At 38.0% G+C, this 18,212-nt stretch overlaps 1 protein-coding gene across 8 annotated transcripts in view; it reads right to left on the bottom strand.

Moving 5' to 3' along the window:
• The window catches only part of NF1 (neurofibromin 1), a 244,679-nt gene that overhangs the window by 112,973 nt on the left and 113,494 nt on the right, over positions 1–18,212 (bottom strand). For all 8 annotated transcript variants that reach the window (XM_040243973.1, XM_040243976.1, XM_040243974.1 and 5 more), the window contains exons 21-30: positions 17,110–17,550; positions 16,584–16,723; positions 16,192–16,314; positions 15,480–15,563; positions 14,470–14,586; positions 13,700–13,881; positions 13,369–13,580; positions 9,901–10,062; positions 9,645–9,748; positions 1,425–1,560 (exon numbers count right to left, since the gene is read on the bottom strand). In XM_040243973.1, the coding sequence (XP_040099907.1) occupies positions 1,425–1,560; positions 9,645–9,748; positions 9,901–10,062; positions 13,369–13,580; positions 13,700–13,881; positions 14,470–14,586; positions 15,480–15,563; positions 16,192–16,314; positions 16,584–16,723; positions 17,110–17,550 (1,701 nt within the window). The remainder of the gene's footprint in view (positions 1–1,424; positions 1,561–9,644; positions 9,749–9,900; positions 10,063–13,368; positions 13,581–13,699; positions 13,882–14,469; positions 14,587–15,479; positions 15,564–16,191; positions 16,315–16,583; positions 16,724–17,109; positions 17,551–18,212) is intronic.

The raw sequence follows: 18,212 nt of genomic DNA, 5'->3' as shown, positions 1-18,212 counted from the left end.
AATACTCTTTTAATTGTAGTCAATCACTTTTAACCAACTAAAGTCAAAGCCCCTGCCACTTTAGAAATTCATTTGTTCTCTGAAAAGTTATTATTAGGCCAACCAAGAAGTTGGTCCAGACTATTTTTAACATATGTTTACCATTTCTAGTCTGCCTAGTTTTATGAACAGAAGAAGGACTGAACTGGACTTAAAGAGAAACCTGAATAATGCCCAAACTTAAGACGTTATTTACTAAATTAGATTTCATACTATAAACTACCCTCTGGTTTCAGATTTAACTACCTGCAAAACTCATATGGGGCTCTCCTAAGCTTCCTCAAGCTATTTTGAAAAAGGCAAGAAAAGTCATGATGAATTAAAAGAGTTTTAATGCTAAGTATGCTTTTCATTATCTATGAATATGATGAAACATTTTTTTATAGATACAGCAGATACATCTTTATAAATAGCAATGGTGGGGGGGAAATTCACACAGAGCAGCCTGAAACAGCTTTTTAAAATGATGATTTCACTGATCTTGCTAATGTCTCCAAGCAACTGAAGCCCTGTGCTAAAAACAAATGGTTGGGGATAACTCTGCAAAGAAAAAGACACAAAAGGTATGGGTTTTGGTAAATGCATGAATTCTTTATCCTACACCTGACCTTATCCCAAACTCCAGATCCACTAATGTTTCTTCCAGAATCAGTTTTAACAGGCTAATGTGGATTTGCACTCATCTCCCTTGGAGTGATTAAACCATTTCTGAAGCTGCATATGCCAATCAAAAATATTGTGGAAGCCATAATAGAACACAGGTGTAATTTCCTCAGCAAGTAGGGGATGACTGTGAACATCTGAACTCAGAAGCATTACTTGCAGTTCTAGTGTTGAAAGTCTAGGATGTGAATGATGATGCAATCTAAGTAGCATTCTATATAAAATAAACATCAGCTTGTCCTGGGGAAACCTGACACAAACCCAATAGAGTTTAATTTAGGAGAAGAAATTAATTTAAGAAATTAATTTAAGAGAAGAAATCAAAATCAGAGATTAAGCATTTCACAAAACAAAAAGCAAGGAAAAGACTGACCTCATATGTGAAAGACCCCATGAATAATTCAGGTAAAAGATAAAATCAGCAACAAAAACTGTGTAACATATCTAACTTCAATCACATCTACGATACCCAGTAGATTGGTGCATTTTAAACTTGTTCTCAATGCAAGGAAAATGTATTATTTTTAAAGTACCCCATTAAACTACTTTGTATTTTTAAAGCCAATTTAAACAATTCTTAATGTAGTATTCATCCAAACTGATTCAGTATTATCAATCACCCACTATCAGCAGCTGGTTTAGCAGCTAAACCCCTCTTTGGTAAAGCATTCTTTTAAATGTAGCTGTGGACTAATAATGGTAATCTCTAACCTTAAGCATACCTGGTACAAACAGTGGCACACACTTCGTAGCTGAGGCGGAAATTCAGAGGAGGAACTGATGATGGCATGGAAGAACTTTTCAGTCATTTGAAGGAGGTTTCGCTGGTTTTCCTCAAGGCTCTCTGACTGTTCTAACCTACCAAGAGGAAAAAAAAAAAGCAAAACCAGTTAAAAGCAAACAAACTAACAGACATATTCTTTAAAAGAGACTCCTTAAAGAGATATTCAGCTAAATGCAATGTTGAGAATTTTCTGGAATCCTGATTTCAACAAACCATTTAAAAAAAAAAAAGGCAATTTTGAGAACTGTGTATAAAAACTCTTGTTGTTTAGCCACTAAGTTATGTCCTAATCTTTGCAACTCCATGGACTGTAGCCTGTCAGACTCCTCTAAGAGATTTTTCAGCAGAATACCAGAGTGGATTGCCATTTCCTCTCTCAGGGGATCTTCCCCACCAACGGATCAAACCCATGTCTCTTGCATCTCCTGCACTGGCGTGGATTCTTTACCACTGTGTCACCGGGGAAGCCCAATTATCCTCCTATATTTTCACAAATTTAATACAGGATTTTTAATTAAAAATTTTTTTTTGTCCATCTAGTAGACTGTGAAGAAGGCTGAGCACCGAAGAATTGATGCTTTTGAACTGTGGTGTTGGAGAAGACTCTTGAGAGTCCCTTGGACTGCAGGGAGAGCCAACCAATCCATTCTGAAGGAGATCAGCCCTGGGATTTCTTTGGAAGAAATGATGCTAAAGCTGAAACTCCAGTACTTTGGCCACCTCATGCGAAGAGTTGACTCACTGGAAAAGACTCTGATGCTGGGAGGGATTGGGGGCAGGAGGAGAAGGGGACGACCGAGGATGAGATGGCTGGATGGCATCACTGACTCGATGGACGTGAGTCTGAGTGAACTCCAGGGGCTGGTGATGGACAGGGAGGCCTGGCGTGCTGCCATCCATGGGGTCGCAAAGAATCAGACAACTGAGCGACTCAATTTATTTCTTTGGCCACCCCATGCAGCATGTGAGATCTTAGTTCCCTCACCCCAAACTCATGCTCCCTGCAATGGAAGCATAGAGTAACCACTGCACTGACAGGAAAGGCCCTCTTCTGTATGATTCTAAAGTCTTGGTGCTATGATTAAAGGCAGATGTTCAGAAGGCAGACTTACTAGGTTTAAATTTCAGCTCTACCACTTATTGACCTTGATCAAGGTACTTAATCTCTCTGAGGCTCAATTTTTTTCATCAATTAGACAGGAATAACTATAATGCCTATTTCATGAGGTTTAAATTGGGAAGATTCATGATAGCTCAGTTAGTAAAGAAACCACCTGCAATGCAGGAGACCCCAGTTAGATTCCTGGGTGGGGAAGATCTGCTGGAGAAGGGATAGGCTACCCACTGCAGTATTCTTGGGCTTCCTTGGTGGCTCAGCTGGTAAAGAATCCACCTGTGATGCAAAAGACCTGGGTTCCACCCCCAGGTTTGGAAGATCTGGAGAAGGCAAAGGCTACCCACCCTAGTATTCTGGCCTGGAGAATTCCACAGACTCTATAGTCCATGGGGTCGCAAACAGTCGGACACAACTGAGCGACTTTCACTTGCCCTGAAGGAGGGCATGGCAACCTACTCCAGTATTCTTGCCTGGAGAATCCCCATGAACAGAAGAGCCTGGCGGGCTATGGTCCATGGCGTCGCAGAGCCGGACACGACTGAGCAACTAAGCACAGCACCACAAAAGAGTAAATTATACCCCATGGCTGTCAAATCCACAAACCTTTACTAGAGCTGCCCAACTGGTGTAATCTGAACTCTTCAAAACACATTCCCTATGACAGTCAGTACTTAACTACTTGTTACATGCCTTATCTCCCCTACAAAACTGTAAGCTCCTTGAAGGATGTATTCATCTTTGTCCTCTTAAAAACTAGCAAGGTACCTTACCAAAATAATCATCGAGTAAATATCTGTTGTCAATCTCTTAACTAGTAATGTCCTATTCTATACTAGTTTACGTATTACATAAAAGTTTGGGAGACTGAAATCACCACTCCAGATTCCCTGCAGCTCACCATGTAATGCAGCATATGGATACAGTAAGAGTTTAGAAATGAATGTAGACTATGGGCAGGAAAGATTTCATGGGCTACATGAGTTCTAAAGGAGGGAGAGAATTTGCACAGGCAAAAAGAAGGGCAGTTCAGAAAGTGGAAGGCAGGGCAAGCACTCAATTCAATCCAATAAATATTTACCATGCATCTACTATTTGCCATCTTAAGGCCACATGGTGAGGATTCAACAGTAATTGGCCTTTGAGTTTCTCAAAGAGGGGAAAGACAAGTACACACCAAGTAACAAGTACAATTATTCGATGATATAAAAGACAAAAATAGCAAACCAGAGAGAGACATGATTAATTCACATGGCAAAGGTTGCAGGGAAGCCAGAGGCAGAAAATGAATTTGGGATACATGAGAACTAAAAAGAGATATGGGGATTTTTATGCAGGGAGATCACTTAAGAAGCTACAACAATAAGTCGAATCTGAAATATGGAAGGCATAGGAGCTTTGTAGTATGAAAGAAAAAACTCACAATTTATTAATAGGGCCAGAAGAGAGTCTTAGAAACCTTGACATTCTTGTCTAGTCTTTGTGGGAACTTTTTCTTAATTAAAAAAAAAAAAAGCATACCACCAGCAGGTATGCTTCAGACTCTTTCCAATGTCCCTCTAAAAGTAAAAGATCTAAGCCCTCCTGCTTCTCACATGCCAATAACTCATTGGCTATTCCATTAATTCTGATCTATAATGAAGCTTCGTATTCAATTATTTAAGTGTTTGTGTGTATAAAAAAATTTCCCTCTGATTTTCAATCAGGTTTTATTTATCCTATTGGTTTCCTGTTTTTAATTTCATTGATTTCTAACCTAATTTTTATTTCTTTCCTTCTGTTCAGTTAGGTTTATACTGAACTTTCTCTATTTTAAGGTGAAAGTTTAGGCCATTCATTTTAGATCCTCCTTTTCTAATATATGCATTTAATGCTCTAAATATTACATTTCACTACCTTCCACACATTCTGATAAGATGTACTTTTTTTCTTTTTCTTTGCATTTCAGTTTTCAAAATTTCTATTGACATATCTTTAAGTTCACTAATTTTGTACAGGAAACACGAATCAAGACCATCCCCAAGAAAAAGAAATGCAAAAAAGCAAAATGGCTGTCTGAGGAGGCCTAACAAATAGCTGTGAAAAAAAGAGAAATGAAAAGCAAAGGAAAAAAGGAAAGATATAAGCATCTGAATGCAGAATTCCAAAGAATGGCAAGGAGAGATAAGAAAACCTTCCTCAGCAATCAATGCAAAGAAATAGAGGAAAACAACAGTATGGGAAAGACTAGAGATCTCTTCAAGAAAATTACAGATACCAAGGGAACATTTCATGCAAAGATGGGCACAATAAAGGACAGAAATGGTATAGACTTAACAGAAGCAGAAGGTATTAAGAAGAGGTGGCAAGAATACACAGAAGAACTGTACAAAAAAGACCTTCATGACCCAGATAATCATGATGGTGTGATCACTCACCTAGAGCCAGACATCCTGGAATGTGAAGTCAAGTGGGCCTTAGAAAGCATCACTATGAACAAAGCTAGTGGAGGTGACCGAATACCAGTTGAGCTATTTCAAATCCTGAAAGATGATGCTGTGAAAGTGCTGCACTCAATATGCCAGCAAATTTGGAAAACTCAGCAGAGGCCACAGGATTGGAAAAGGTCAGTTTTCATTCCAATCCCAAAGAATGCTCCAACTACCACACAATTGCATTCACCTCACACGCTAGTAAAGTAATGTGCAAAATTCTCCAAGCCAGGTTTCAGCAATATGTGAACCATAAACCTCCAGATGTTCAAGCTGGTTTTAGAAAAGTTAGAGGAACCAGAGATCAAATTGCTAACATCCCCTGGATCATTGAAAAAGCAAGGGAGTTCCAGAAAAACATCTACTTCTGCTTTATTAACTATGCCAAAGCCTTTAACTGTGTGGATCACAATCAACTGTGGAAAATTCTGAAAGAGATGGGAATATCAGACCACCTGACCTGCCTCTTGAGAAACCTGTATGCAGGCCAGGAACCAACAGTTAGAACTGGACATGGAACAACAGACTGGTTCCAAACAGGAAAAGGAGTACGTCAAGGCTGTATATTGTCACTCTGCTTATTTAACTTATATGCAGAGTACATCAAGAGAAATGCTGGGCTGGAAGAAGCACAAGCTGGCAACAAGATTGCCAGGAGAAATATCAATAACCTCAGATATGCAGATGACACCACCCTTATGGCAGAAAGTGAAGAGGAACTCAAAAGCCTCTTGATGAAAATGAAAGAAGAGAGTGAAGAAGTTGGCTTAAAGCTCAACATTCAGAAAACTAAGATCACGGCATCTGGTCCCATCACTTCACGGGAAATAGATGGGGAAACAGTGGAAACAGTGTCAGACTTTATTTTTTTGGGTTCCAAAATCACTGCAGATGGTGACTGCAGCCATGAAATTAAAAGACGCTTACTCCTTGGAAGGAAAGTTATGACCAACCTAGATAGCATATTCAAAAGCAGAGACATGACTTTGCCAACAAAGGTCCGTCTAGTCAAGGCTATGGTTTTCCCACTGGTTATGTATGGATGTAAGAGTGGGACTATAAAGAAAGCTGAGCGCTGAAGAATTGATGTTTTTGAACTGTGGTGTTGGAGAAGACTCTTGAGAGTCCCTTGGACTGCAAGGAGATCCAACCAGTCCTTTCTGAAGGAGATAAGTCCTGGGTGTTCATTGGTAGGACTGATGTTGAAGCTGGAACTCCAATACTTTGGCCACCTGATGTGAAGAGCTGACTCATTTGAAAAGCCCCTGATGCTGGGAAAGATTGAGGGCAGGAAGAGAAGGGGACGACAGAGGAGGAGATGGTTGGATGGCATCACCGACTCAATGGACATGGGTTTGGGTGAACTCCGGGAATTGGTGATGGACAGGGAGGCCAGGTGTGCTGTGGTTCATGAGGTTGCAAAGAGTCGGACACGACTGACTGACTGAACTGAACTGAATTCTTTTCTCATTTGTGTTCAATCTACTGATAAAGCCCCTCTGAAGGCATTTTTCCTTTCTATTATAAATATGTTCTTGATTTGCAGCATTTCCTTGGACTCTTTCTTAGAGTTTCCATCTCTCTATTTAAATCACCTACCTGTTCTTGCATGTTGTCCACTTTTTTCTGTTAGAACCCTTAACATAGTAATTATAGTTATTCTAAATTCCTAATCTGGTAATTCCAAAATCTGTTACATCTGAATCTAGTTCTTATGCTTGCTTTGTCTCTACAGACTATGATTTTTATTGCTTTTTAGTATGCTTTGTAATTTTTTGTTAAAAGATCCAAGACATAATGGGTAGCAGGAACAGAGATGAAAGACGTCTTTAGCGGAAGATTCTATGTTCATCTGGCTAGGACTTGGCTTGTGTTTTACGTTTCATGTTTGCTGTAGGTGTTGATTTCTTCCAGTGTCCTTCTACCGAATTGTCTGGGTTTCCGTAGGAATTTCTTCTTAGAGTGTCTGTTTTGCAGCTCTCTATTGTAACCCACTATTACTACTTTGGAGTCCTACTGATGTAGTAGTGAGCTCCTAGGGAGGGGAAGCAGTCTACAATCTTATGTTTATATCTCCATTATTTTCTTGGGCCAGAGTCCCTGGGCTGTGACCTTCAGAAGAATTTCTTAGCTATTTTTCTCCTCTTATGTGACTCAAGAAGGCTAGAGGAAGCTGGAATTGGGTAGCTGCCCATTCTATAGGTCAGATTAGGCTCTGGTAGTTTCCCTCGAAGGCAGGCCTTTGTAGGAGAGAACAGAACACTATGGGCATATTCCAAAATGGTTACTTTTCTCCCTTCCCTGCCCAAAGCACAAAGGGACTTTTCTCCAATCTTCAGCATGAGAATCTGGAAGAGTTTCTAGAGATCAAACTCACAAAGTGTGGGTGCCTCAGACAGACGGCGCTCTCGAGTTTCTTAAACTAACCCACAGTCTACCTCAAGTAATTTGTCAATTACAGTCTAAGCATTCCTACCAGTTACTGACTCCAGCAGTAGTTTCCCCCTGTAAAATGTGATTTTCTGAATTTGGTTGTCACTCTAGTGTTTTCCCTTTATTGCCCTTCAATTCTCTGATGAATCTAAGATGATTTGCTGATTTTCTGTTTTCAACTTTTTCTTGTTGTGAACATAGGAGTGTCAACTTCTAAGCTCTCCACATGTCAGAAAAACATCAGTTTGATTTTAAGTAACCTGAATATAGCAAGTTTGTAATCTAGTTCTCTTCTCTGTACTGAAGCATTTACCTAGTACAGGAGATTTCTTTCAGGCAGTTAGTTCACTCTCTAAGTAATTTTTTACCCTTTAGCAAGTAAAATTGCTTAAAGGTAACAAAATACAAGATGACATTAAAAGAACATTGCTTTGAAGTTTTAAACTACAACTACTGAAGTATTTCAACAATAACTGGTTAATTTAGGTGCCACAGCTGATTAGTTACTATAGTTGACACTTCAGCAGAGGCAAAGCCCCAAACACCAACTGATACAAAGTTGCCAAATAAAACTATTTAGGAACAGAAACCATCAAGAAGCTCTGAACCTGAAAATAAAAAATAAAACAATTTTTAGGGTCCTAACTGAAAGACAAGCGATGTGGCTTAGAGAAAGCAAGCATAACATAACAGTCTAGCATTTCATTCAACAAATATTTATGAAATATCAACTGTAAGCCAGATAAGTTAAATACTCATAGAAAGACATGAAGACATGAAATGTAAAAGAGTCAACAGTCCAGGGGAAGATAAATTCATAAAACACTTTATCACAACTCAGTGTTACAATGATGGTGCAGAAGATGAAAGAGATATAGCTTCTCTGTTCATGTGCAGTCTGTGTATCTGGGTGGCATTTGGGGACAGGCAGAAAGCTTCACAGAGATGGTGGTTTTAAAAACACACCTTGCATTACCCCTTGGCCTCTTTCCCTTCTCCCAAGTCACTCCTCATTATAGGAGGAATGGTGAGATGGATTAAAAAAAAAAAGAGTCAAGTATGCTCAATTCAGTGCCATCCACTCCATTCTAATTTTGTCTGCCTACAGAAAAGATATGTTCTGGTCTTCTCTCCACTTTCGATAAAAAGCTTGCCAGCCTGTGATGCATGCCTGTAGTTACCCAGCTGTGCAAGAGATGGGGAAGATTCTAATTCAAGGTGAAGTATTAGCAAGCCTATATGTATCTTGTGTGTACAAGATCTAAAGTCCCACTTTTTAATCATTTTTATCAGAAATAAAGGAAAGAGTTGATTGCTGGGTGCTGCCCTCCCGCCTTTTCTCTCCCTCTGCCCTTCTGTTTTTGAGCTTAGGTGGGGAAAAGGGAATATTACTTATTAGGCAACTCTAATCCCAGTGAGCCCCACGTGTCAAGTCACTTTAAAAATGTGTAAAGTGCATATTTCACTGGAGTTAAAGAACAGAGATGACATGAAAGAATGACAAGCAGTGATCTAGATTATAGTCAGATGACTGTATTTTTTCTTGGAGTCAGTTGGGAACAACTAATGGTTTCTGAGAAGAAAGTGACCAACAAAATTTAGGTTTCAGAATAGTTTCTGCCAAAAAAAAAAAAAAAAACACCGACAATGCTAGGACAATAATTAGAAAGTTACTACAAAAGTCAATGGAATTAGTAAGATAATTAATATGATATTAGCTAAATAAATTATATTGCCCAACCAAACAAAACATTAAACAGCAGTTAAAAAGAATAAGATTCATAATCTTTCTACACTGACAATGATGTTAATAAGACATAAGGTTATGTTAAAAAAAAGTTGCAAAACCATATATATAATGTTACATTTATATTAAGTGCTCACATTATAATATAGTTTCTACAACTAGAAATACATACATGCAAATACACTATAAAAAGGACAGAACAGCCTAACTAGTAACAGTGCTGTCTCTAGAGGTGATAGCCAAAGATACCTTAGATGTTATTAGTGCTTTTCTTTAAGAAAAATGTATTTGTGTGTAACTTTTAAAGAATCAAGGGGAGAAATTATGAGGGCTTTGCTCAGGTGGTGGTAATGAAAAAAATGGAGAGCTGTTACGAATGAGAGGATAACAAACCTGGTAGGATCCACTTCAAAGCTAACATGCTGCCAATCAGAGGAGGTGATCACAATCCGTAATAAAGGATCCAGGAGTTTCTGTAGGTAGGTAGCACCATATACCTAAAGAAATACACAGGGAGAATTTATTATGCCTCCTTCAAACACTGTGCATTTAAAAAGACATTCTGCTGTGTATATTCTGTACATAATCACTGTCTGGCATACCTCTGCATTCCCCTCTCCGCCCTCAAAAAAGATAAATGGATACAAACCTTGAAACAGAAGGTCATTATTTTACTGGCCAAGCTGTTGCCTCGGAAAAGAGTCTGCATAGAGTCTGCCAATTCTACTTCCTTAGAAAACATGTTCCAGAGCAGTTGGTAGAGTAAATGCCGAGAATCAAACAGAGTCACTAGAACGCGAGCAAGTTCATCCTGACAACAGAGTAAGATTGTGTTAGTGTAAACAGTTCAGTTTTTCCTTAAGCAGGAAACTGAAAGGCAAATTCAAAGCTGATAACCACCTGTTGAATTGAGGTATTGAATTGAGGTATATGGTGACCGATTAACTTTTCCCCTGGGATTTATCCATGTACATGTGTCTATGATAAATGACTACTTCTGTACACCTACAGTAGCTATTAATTCTAAGAATTAAATGATAAGAAGGTAAGAGAGGCCAAAGGTTTACCACCAGACAGAAAAAATCCAGGATTCAGCTCAAATTCTATGATATAACGAAGGAAAAGTAGCAACAGAAGATGATGACAGAGAATTTGATATGAACAGATCACTTTTCTAGAAAATCAATGACAGTGAATAAGACTGTGGTGACCACGGGGCTCTACTCTTTTCTCCTATGGTCAGGGAAACTGAGCGAACATTTATCATGGGTTAGGAAAGAAACAACAAAAATGGAGAAACTACAGGATTTATAGCAAGACAGGAAAAAGACCTAAGCAGTGCATTCAGAACCAGGAGATTAGCCAAATGTATATACGAAGTGGGGATGCATAACTAATTCCCATCTAGTACCTAAATGATAACCCTCAAAATTCCCCACAGTAAATAATTTTTTGCACACATAAGAAAAATGAATTGATTGCAAATCATTGTTTAACCACAAAAGTTGGGAAGTGATTTACAGAGAATGAGGTAGCCAGAATAAGATGGCCTAACAACAAAGTCAGGTTCATGGCCTATAGCTCCTCTAATTCTTGTCTGGTCTCAGGATTACTATTATCTGTTATTTAAGCAAAGGAAAAAAATTTAACACTCTTAACCACAGATAATTGGAAGCCAAATAAGATCCAATATTCTGCTATACTTCCCATGGTTACATAATACATAATTGACTAGATTCCATTTTAAAGCCAAGAATAATTATCAGAGATAATTTAGTTACAAAATAGAACTATTTTTAGACTGCTGTGCTAAACGTTTTTTCCATTCTAATCCCTCCCCCGTGAAATTCTAAAAACCTTTAAGCATCAGAATTTAAATTTACAAAACAGACTTAAAATTTTTTGAAGTTATCTTTTAATTTGTTCTCCTTTAGATATAGCTCTAATAGATCTGACTTAATATAAAAGTCCTCTTTTTAAAAAAGTCCACTTAACGTAAAACACATAAACAACCAATGAGAATCTAAAAAATACATATATAAAACATGTAAGAAACTATTTACTGAAAGAAAACAAAGTGATTAAAGCTTCTTGGACTTTGATTCTTTTTTACTGAAAAAATTACTGAGAATTTTTAGTACTAATTATAAGTAGGTGCTAAAAGGTTTTAGAATAGCCATTTTCAAAACATATGGAGATTTGTGAACGAACGCTAGCCTTCAAGAAGATTTCAATACCTTCCTTTTTCTAACTCCCTACAAGTAAGATTCCATCTTTATTCATTAAACAATCACTTACTAAGTCATGGTTATACGTCAGGCTCTACTCCAAGACCCAGAACTACTGGAGTAAACAACACAGACACGGGCTCGGCTCTCATGGACTTCATGTTGTGGTGGAATGAGAACAAGCAATCAAATAAACAAAATAATTTCACACAGTAAATAAATGCTGCAAAGGAAATATAACAAGCAATTGAATAAAATGACTGAGGTTTTGATTGGATGACCAGAAAAAACCTCAGTAGAAAGTGAAATCTGACCTGAAACTTGAATAACAAAAGGCCAGGGAATAAGCACTGTAGGCGGCAGCACCAGCAGCAAGGGTGCTCAAGGGCAGAAATAAGCTTAATCTATTTGATGGCCAGTGGGGTTGAAGTTTGGTGAGCCAGAAGGAAAACGGCCTAAGATGATGTGAGAGAAGAGGCAGGGCCCAGGCTGGATAGAGCCTTGTAAAGGCTAAAGGTAAAGAGTCTTGAGTTTCACTTTAAGTATGAAGAGTAAGATCCTATAGCTTTTAAGCAGAAACATATTTACAGGCAACAACAGATTACCTTATTATATGTAATTTGCTAAGCTGAAATCACTTTTGGTACAGAATAAACAGCTTTTTAACATGAAAAGGGACAACCCTTCTCAAGTATGTAGCATGAAGTGAAAGTGAAACTAACACTTTCATGTCCAACTCTCTGCAACCCCATGGACTGTGGCCCGTGAGGTTCCTCTGTACATGGAATTCTCCACGCAATACTGGAGTAGGTAGCCATTCCCTTCTCCAGGAGATCTTCCCATCCAAGAGATCAAAGCCGGGTGTCCTGCACTGCAGGCAGATTCTTTACCATCTAAGCCACGAGGGAAGCCCAAACTCAATAATGTTTAGCATGTCTGTTAGCAAAAATGATATGGTTTTAGAAAAATTTTTATTAAGAGATGCCAAATAGCCATATTATGTCTTTTGTATTTAAAACAAGCAAAGTCATAATTTCAAATGCAAATAAGAGTGCTGAAGTTTTAAAAAATTGTGTAACACTTCAAAAAAACAAAAGAGTTCTGAACTAGAGGTAGTAAGCAGGCACAAGCCTTGAATTCTAGTTCTAGCATTACTAACTGAATATGAGATTTATTTCTAATTATCTCATTTACCAAATGCAGACACCAGACAAGATCAGTGATTTTAATTTTATTTCGATGAGTGTTCAGACAGAATTTTTCAGTGGGTCAGGTAAGGAGTTTCACTTTACCTTAAATATGAGAAGTTAAGATCTTCATAATTAAGAAATCTTGTGAGGGCTAAAAGAGCCAATCACTTTCCACAGCTGAAAATCACTCAAATAATATCTAAAGCTTTTCTAGCTCTAAAAGTTTTAGCAATTAACTCAATTCACGGATACACATTAATATATATAAAACAGATAAACAACAAAGACCTACTGTATAGCACCACGAACTATACCTAGTATCTTGTAATAACCTATAATAGAAAGGAATCTGAAAAAGATGTATGAATTATATATATATATATATATACACACACACACATACATATACATATGACTCAATCACTTTCCTGTATACCCAAAACATTATAAATCAACTATACTTCAATTTAACCCTGGGTTGGGAAGATCCGCTGCAGGAGGGCACGGCCACCCACTCCAGCATTCCTGCTGGGAGAACCCCACAGACAGAGCAGCCTAGCAGGCTACAGTCCACAGTCACAAGGACTTGGACATGACTGAGCATACATACTTCAATTTAAAAATAATTCACTGAATGAATTCTGAAGCATCTGTTTTGTGTCAGGCACTGGGCTTCTCCTCTTAACTCAATGAACTTACCCACTGAGAACAGGGAACCACGTTGGCCAGAGCCATGGCTATAGGGAGCTCTCCTTGATCACCCATCATCGTGACCAACTCCACCAGTCTCTCAAAACGATCTGCCAATACCGTTTCTGCAAGTGTGTCAAACTCTGTGCCTTGTTGAAGGATTTTTGTCAGAACTTCCATAAACGTAGCTCTTGTCTGGAGATCTTTGTGATAACCTAAGCCTGATGTGGACAGACAGATGCAAATTTACTAACATGGTCTTTCTGAAGTAATTTCACTTTTCTTATATACTGATTCCCTAGGTTTTAAATTTCTCTATGAACCTTTCATTTTATCTCACCTATGGAGTGCATGAGGCCACTGTCCACGTTAGCATTGAGTAAGTTTGACATTGCCAGGACCGTGCAGTGCCTCAGTGATGCCAGCCTCCGAGACATGCCACGTTTCCTGCCACCTGTTTGTGCATTTTCATCTTCGACTTCACTACAGTCGTTCAAAAGGTTCATAAACAATGTGAAATACCTGAGAAATAAAAATACTGACCCTTAACCCATGAAGGCCACACACATCAACTAGAAAGCTAATCAGACATTCTGAAACCATCACGTGTGCATCACGAGTGGCTCTAGCATCTGCTTCTCTCTAGTCTTAGGGGTAATCAGCCAGCATGGCTCATTAGGTAGTATTCTGTGTTGAATATGACTTTATCCTGATCAAGTCCAGTACATATTTCATAACACAAGTACCAAATAGATGCAATGCTTCCTGGTTAAATGTATCACGTTTAATTTTCAGAATATAAAAATTAGTGGTCCAAATAATTAAGACAATGACTTTATGAGGTTATCTGGGTTTTATTGTCTATAAAAATTCACTGGTCAATATTTTCTAGAAAAACCACAAAACACAGCTGTTTTCCTTTACCAGCCCTAAATAGGGACTATTGCTTCAAGAAAGTGCTGTATTTTGTGAGACAGCAGCTGATGGTCATAATAATGAGGCAATGAGGTCCATTTTCTAAATATAATCATTTGCTATTTCAATTACACTTCATTTTGTTGTGTGTGGGGCTTTGTTTTTTGCTTTTTATTTCTGGCAACTGAAATTTACTTAAGAAACAACTGTGATTTGGCTTCCATCAACTCCACACCATCTCCTTCCTCAGGCTGCAGCGGCAGACCAGCCAGGAGTGAGACTACTGCTTCCATGCTTGCCTGGTCCAAATCTCTGAAGAAAAAGAAAGTTTTCAGACCACAAATCTCTCAAGTTCTTACACTTCACCTTCCCCTCAAATAAACGTCTTCCTAACAGACATGAATTTTCATAACTACCTATTTCATTAAATAAATTTCTCTCTCTCTTTTTAGTCGCTAAGTCGTGTCTGACTCTCGCGACCCCATGGACTGTAGCCGGCCAGGTTCCTCTATCCATGGGATTCTCCAGGCAAGAATATTAGAGTGGGATGCCATTTCCTTCTCCAGGGGATCTTCCTGATCCAGGAATCGAACCCAGGTCTCCTGCACTGCAGGCAGATTCTTTACTGACTGAGCTGTAAGGGAAGCCCTAAACAAATTACTATGAAAACCCAAATAATCGATGAGCTAATATGAAGAGACCAGAATACAAACACACTTCAAGTCAGGCAAAGGGCAATAATAACTTTCTACAAAGTAATCTTGGCTAAATGACTACCTTAAATTAAAAGCATGTACTATGGAACCAAGCCTGGCCAAAGAAATATATATGAATAGCTATTATGTAATTCATAATGTTTAAATATTTCTGATACATGGCAGCAAGTATTTATCATTAGAGCAATCTTAAGCAATTACATTTCAGAAAGATGCAAAACAATTAAGTTTTTCAAATAATATCTTTATCCAGTCAAAAAATAAAAACAATCTAAGGCCTTATATATCTTATTTTCCAACTGTAGACTATCTTTCCTAAATATACAACGTAAACTTTCCAAACAACACTCACTTTTTACTGAAAATCTTTTAGTTAAAAAGAATCAAATTAATATGTACACATACTATAATAAGTAGTACTAATGCCTAGAGTAAACCTACTAATATGTAAAAGTCTTTTTCTTTCCTCTCTCTCTTTTTTTTTTTTACCTTGTAAGACATTTTACATCATCATCTGCCGCTTGGTTTGATGTTCCCATAACCCAATCTGTCAAGTATTCTACCATCTTATTCCTAAAGAATGGGAGAGAAAAAGAAAAAAGGAAACTGCTTTTTCAAAGTCATATGTAAAAATTCTTGTATGACTAAAAGTGTAATAATTCAAGTAATTTGCCAAATCACTCAGCCAATAAGACAATTTCATGAAAGAGATATTACCACAAATCTAACAGAGAAGGGCACAAACACCAACTGGTATACTGATCTACCACCTTAGCCCTTAGCTAAAGACTTTGAAAGAAGAAGGGAGCAGCCGCAGATGAGATGATTAGATAGCTTCACTGACTTAATGGGCAAGGATGTGAGCAAACTCCAGGAGACAGTGAAGGACAGAGGAGCCTGGCATGCTGCACTCCATGGGGCTGCAGAGTCGGACAAGACTTAGAGACGGAACAACAACAATGCTATCAGTTGGACACAGAATCAAATTCTTAGTTCAAGTGTAGTATAATTTTAGAAAAAGGGAGCACTGTCATGGGCACAAAGCTTTGGGAAATTTAAAATGATCTAAAGGAAAAAAACACATAAAACACTTCTTTTCCACCTCTCCCGCTTCCCATGATAACCAGGTGCCACTATTTTTCTGTACTTCACTAAACATAGTAAAATTTACAAGACTTTATTTTGCTCTTTGAGAACTCACCTGAATTTCATCTCTTGACAAAATGAGAGGTCATCTCTCCTTGCCATCATTACCTCGACTAACTGACACAGTTTTGTTTTTATTTGAATTGCATGGACCATATTTCCAAGTACACGAACATATCTATTTAGATACAGGGGCATTAAAAAAAAAGTGATCAGATATAAATGAAGGAAAAGGTTTTCTAAATGCTTTCACCACTAAGTAAAATGATTAAATGTAACCATAAAAATTATAAGATTTTCATTTTGCTCATATGAGAAGATATATAACTTCTAATTACCTTATTATCATACCCTGGTTTGGGTACAAAAAAGAAAAGGATGGCAAATTATTTTATTGCTAACTACCAATGCAAATGTGTGTCTGCTACACTTCAATAGAATGCCTACCTGACCAGATTTAACATCATTGTTTCAATGCTGGCTTGCCCCAGATGTTCAGAGCTGCCTTCGGTATGATTATCTAGTAAGTTCTTCATTATAGCTATGGTTTGCTCCACAAACTGAGTATTGGTGTCAGTCAATAAAACCTATACAAAGAACAAAACATTGGGAATTGATTGATCTGGGAATCAATGCACAGCAGACAGACCATAGATAAATGTCATACACATGCAGAAATATACTCATGGGCACATATTCAAACAGGCACATAGATATACACAGATGCTCACATCCACGCCCAAGACATTGTTAACCCCAGGCACATCCACGCACCAGAGTCCCTACAAAGCAAACTAATTTCTGAATTAGATGATTCTCCTTTTTGCAATGTTTTTATCTAATTTTTTTTAATTATAAGTGAAAGTCCATGCCTGTATCAAAATTACATAACCTAAAAGAAAAAGGCTTCGTTATTTCAAATGAGTCATTATTTACAAGAAAGGGTAAAAAATAAAACAAGAGAACACTTTACCTGTCCTTGGGAGTCAAAAAACTTGCTGATGGTATTCTTCAGTTTGTTAAAAAGCATTGGATAAAGAGCAGGACTCAATTCTAGACCCACCAGATCCTTAACATTGGTCCGTATTTGAAGTCCCACTTTCTCATGGTTACAGACCATTAAGGACAGCAGCCGATCCATAAATTTGCTGACAGGTGTATCTGCATTTCCCTCTGAGGACATCACTGAAATCATGGAACCCTTGCGTTCACTGACAGGGCCCATGGGTGGGCTATAGGTTGCTAAGCCAGAATTGCTTCTCTGCTGCAAGCACACTCCCCCAAGGGCACAAAGGAAGCCAGTCATGTTGATCCATTCTTGTAGCGAGTCCGTGTCAGACAAATCTATGGATCCTCCTCCACTCACATGAGACATTCGCCTCTTCACAATGGTCTTGTGAAGGCTTTCAGCAGCCTAAACACAAAATTTTTATGGAAAGCATGAATTCAACCTAAATTGGTTGAGAGACTTGACAAATTACTTTTTATCCAACATTTCTGTGACAAGAGAACATTTTTTTTACATTAAAAAAAATCCAAGTCTTTGCTCTGCAATTTCTAGTCACATCAAGGTATCTCACTGCTTGAGGACAGAGGAGTCTTAATTTACAGAACTGAAGGTAGTAGTAATACATGGATCCAGTATCAGATACAGAAGGTGGTGATAAACTGCAGTTCTTAAAGGAACATACTTTCAAAATATTTGCTTGTATCAACTTCCAGACACAGAGGCAATATCTGTGCTGCTTCAAGGAATATAAGCATTTGAAGGTTTTTAACCAAGTAGGGTATGCATTTAATAACTTAGTGACTGCCCAAGTTCAAAAACTCTGGATCCAGCTGTGTGAACGTTGTACTACTATTAACAAAGATTCCCACAAGACAAGATGAGAGTAACCAAGTGGAAAAAACCACTGAATATAGAAAAGAATGTAATGAAGGAGTATAGAATGATAAAATCAATAGAAAAAAATAATTAAGAATTTATAATCTGACAGAGGAGGTATCTTCCAGGAATTCTGATCCTTTCAGTTTATGGAGTGGAGATGAGAAAGAAAACTCTGTGTGTGGCATAAA

This window comes from Oryx dammah, unplaced genomic scaffold (assembly GCF_014754425.2).
Source record: "Oryx dammah isolate SB20612 unplaced genomic scaffold, SCBI_Odam_1.1 HiC_scaffold_8, whole genome shotgun sequence".
Classification (NCBI taxonomy): domain Eukaryota; kingdom Metazoa; phylum Chordata; class Mammalia; order Artiodactyla; family Bovidae; genus Oryx; species Oryx dammah.
Note: the sequence above shows the minus strand (reverse complement) of the source record. Positions and strands in the feature narration are given on the sequence as shown.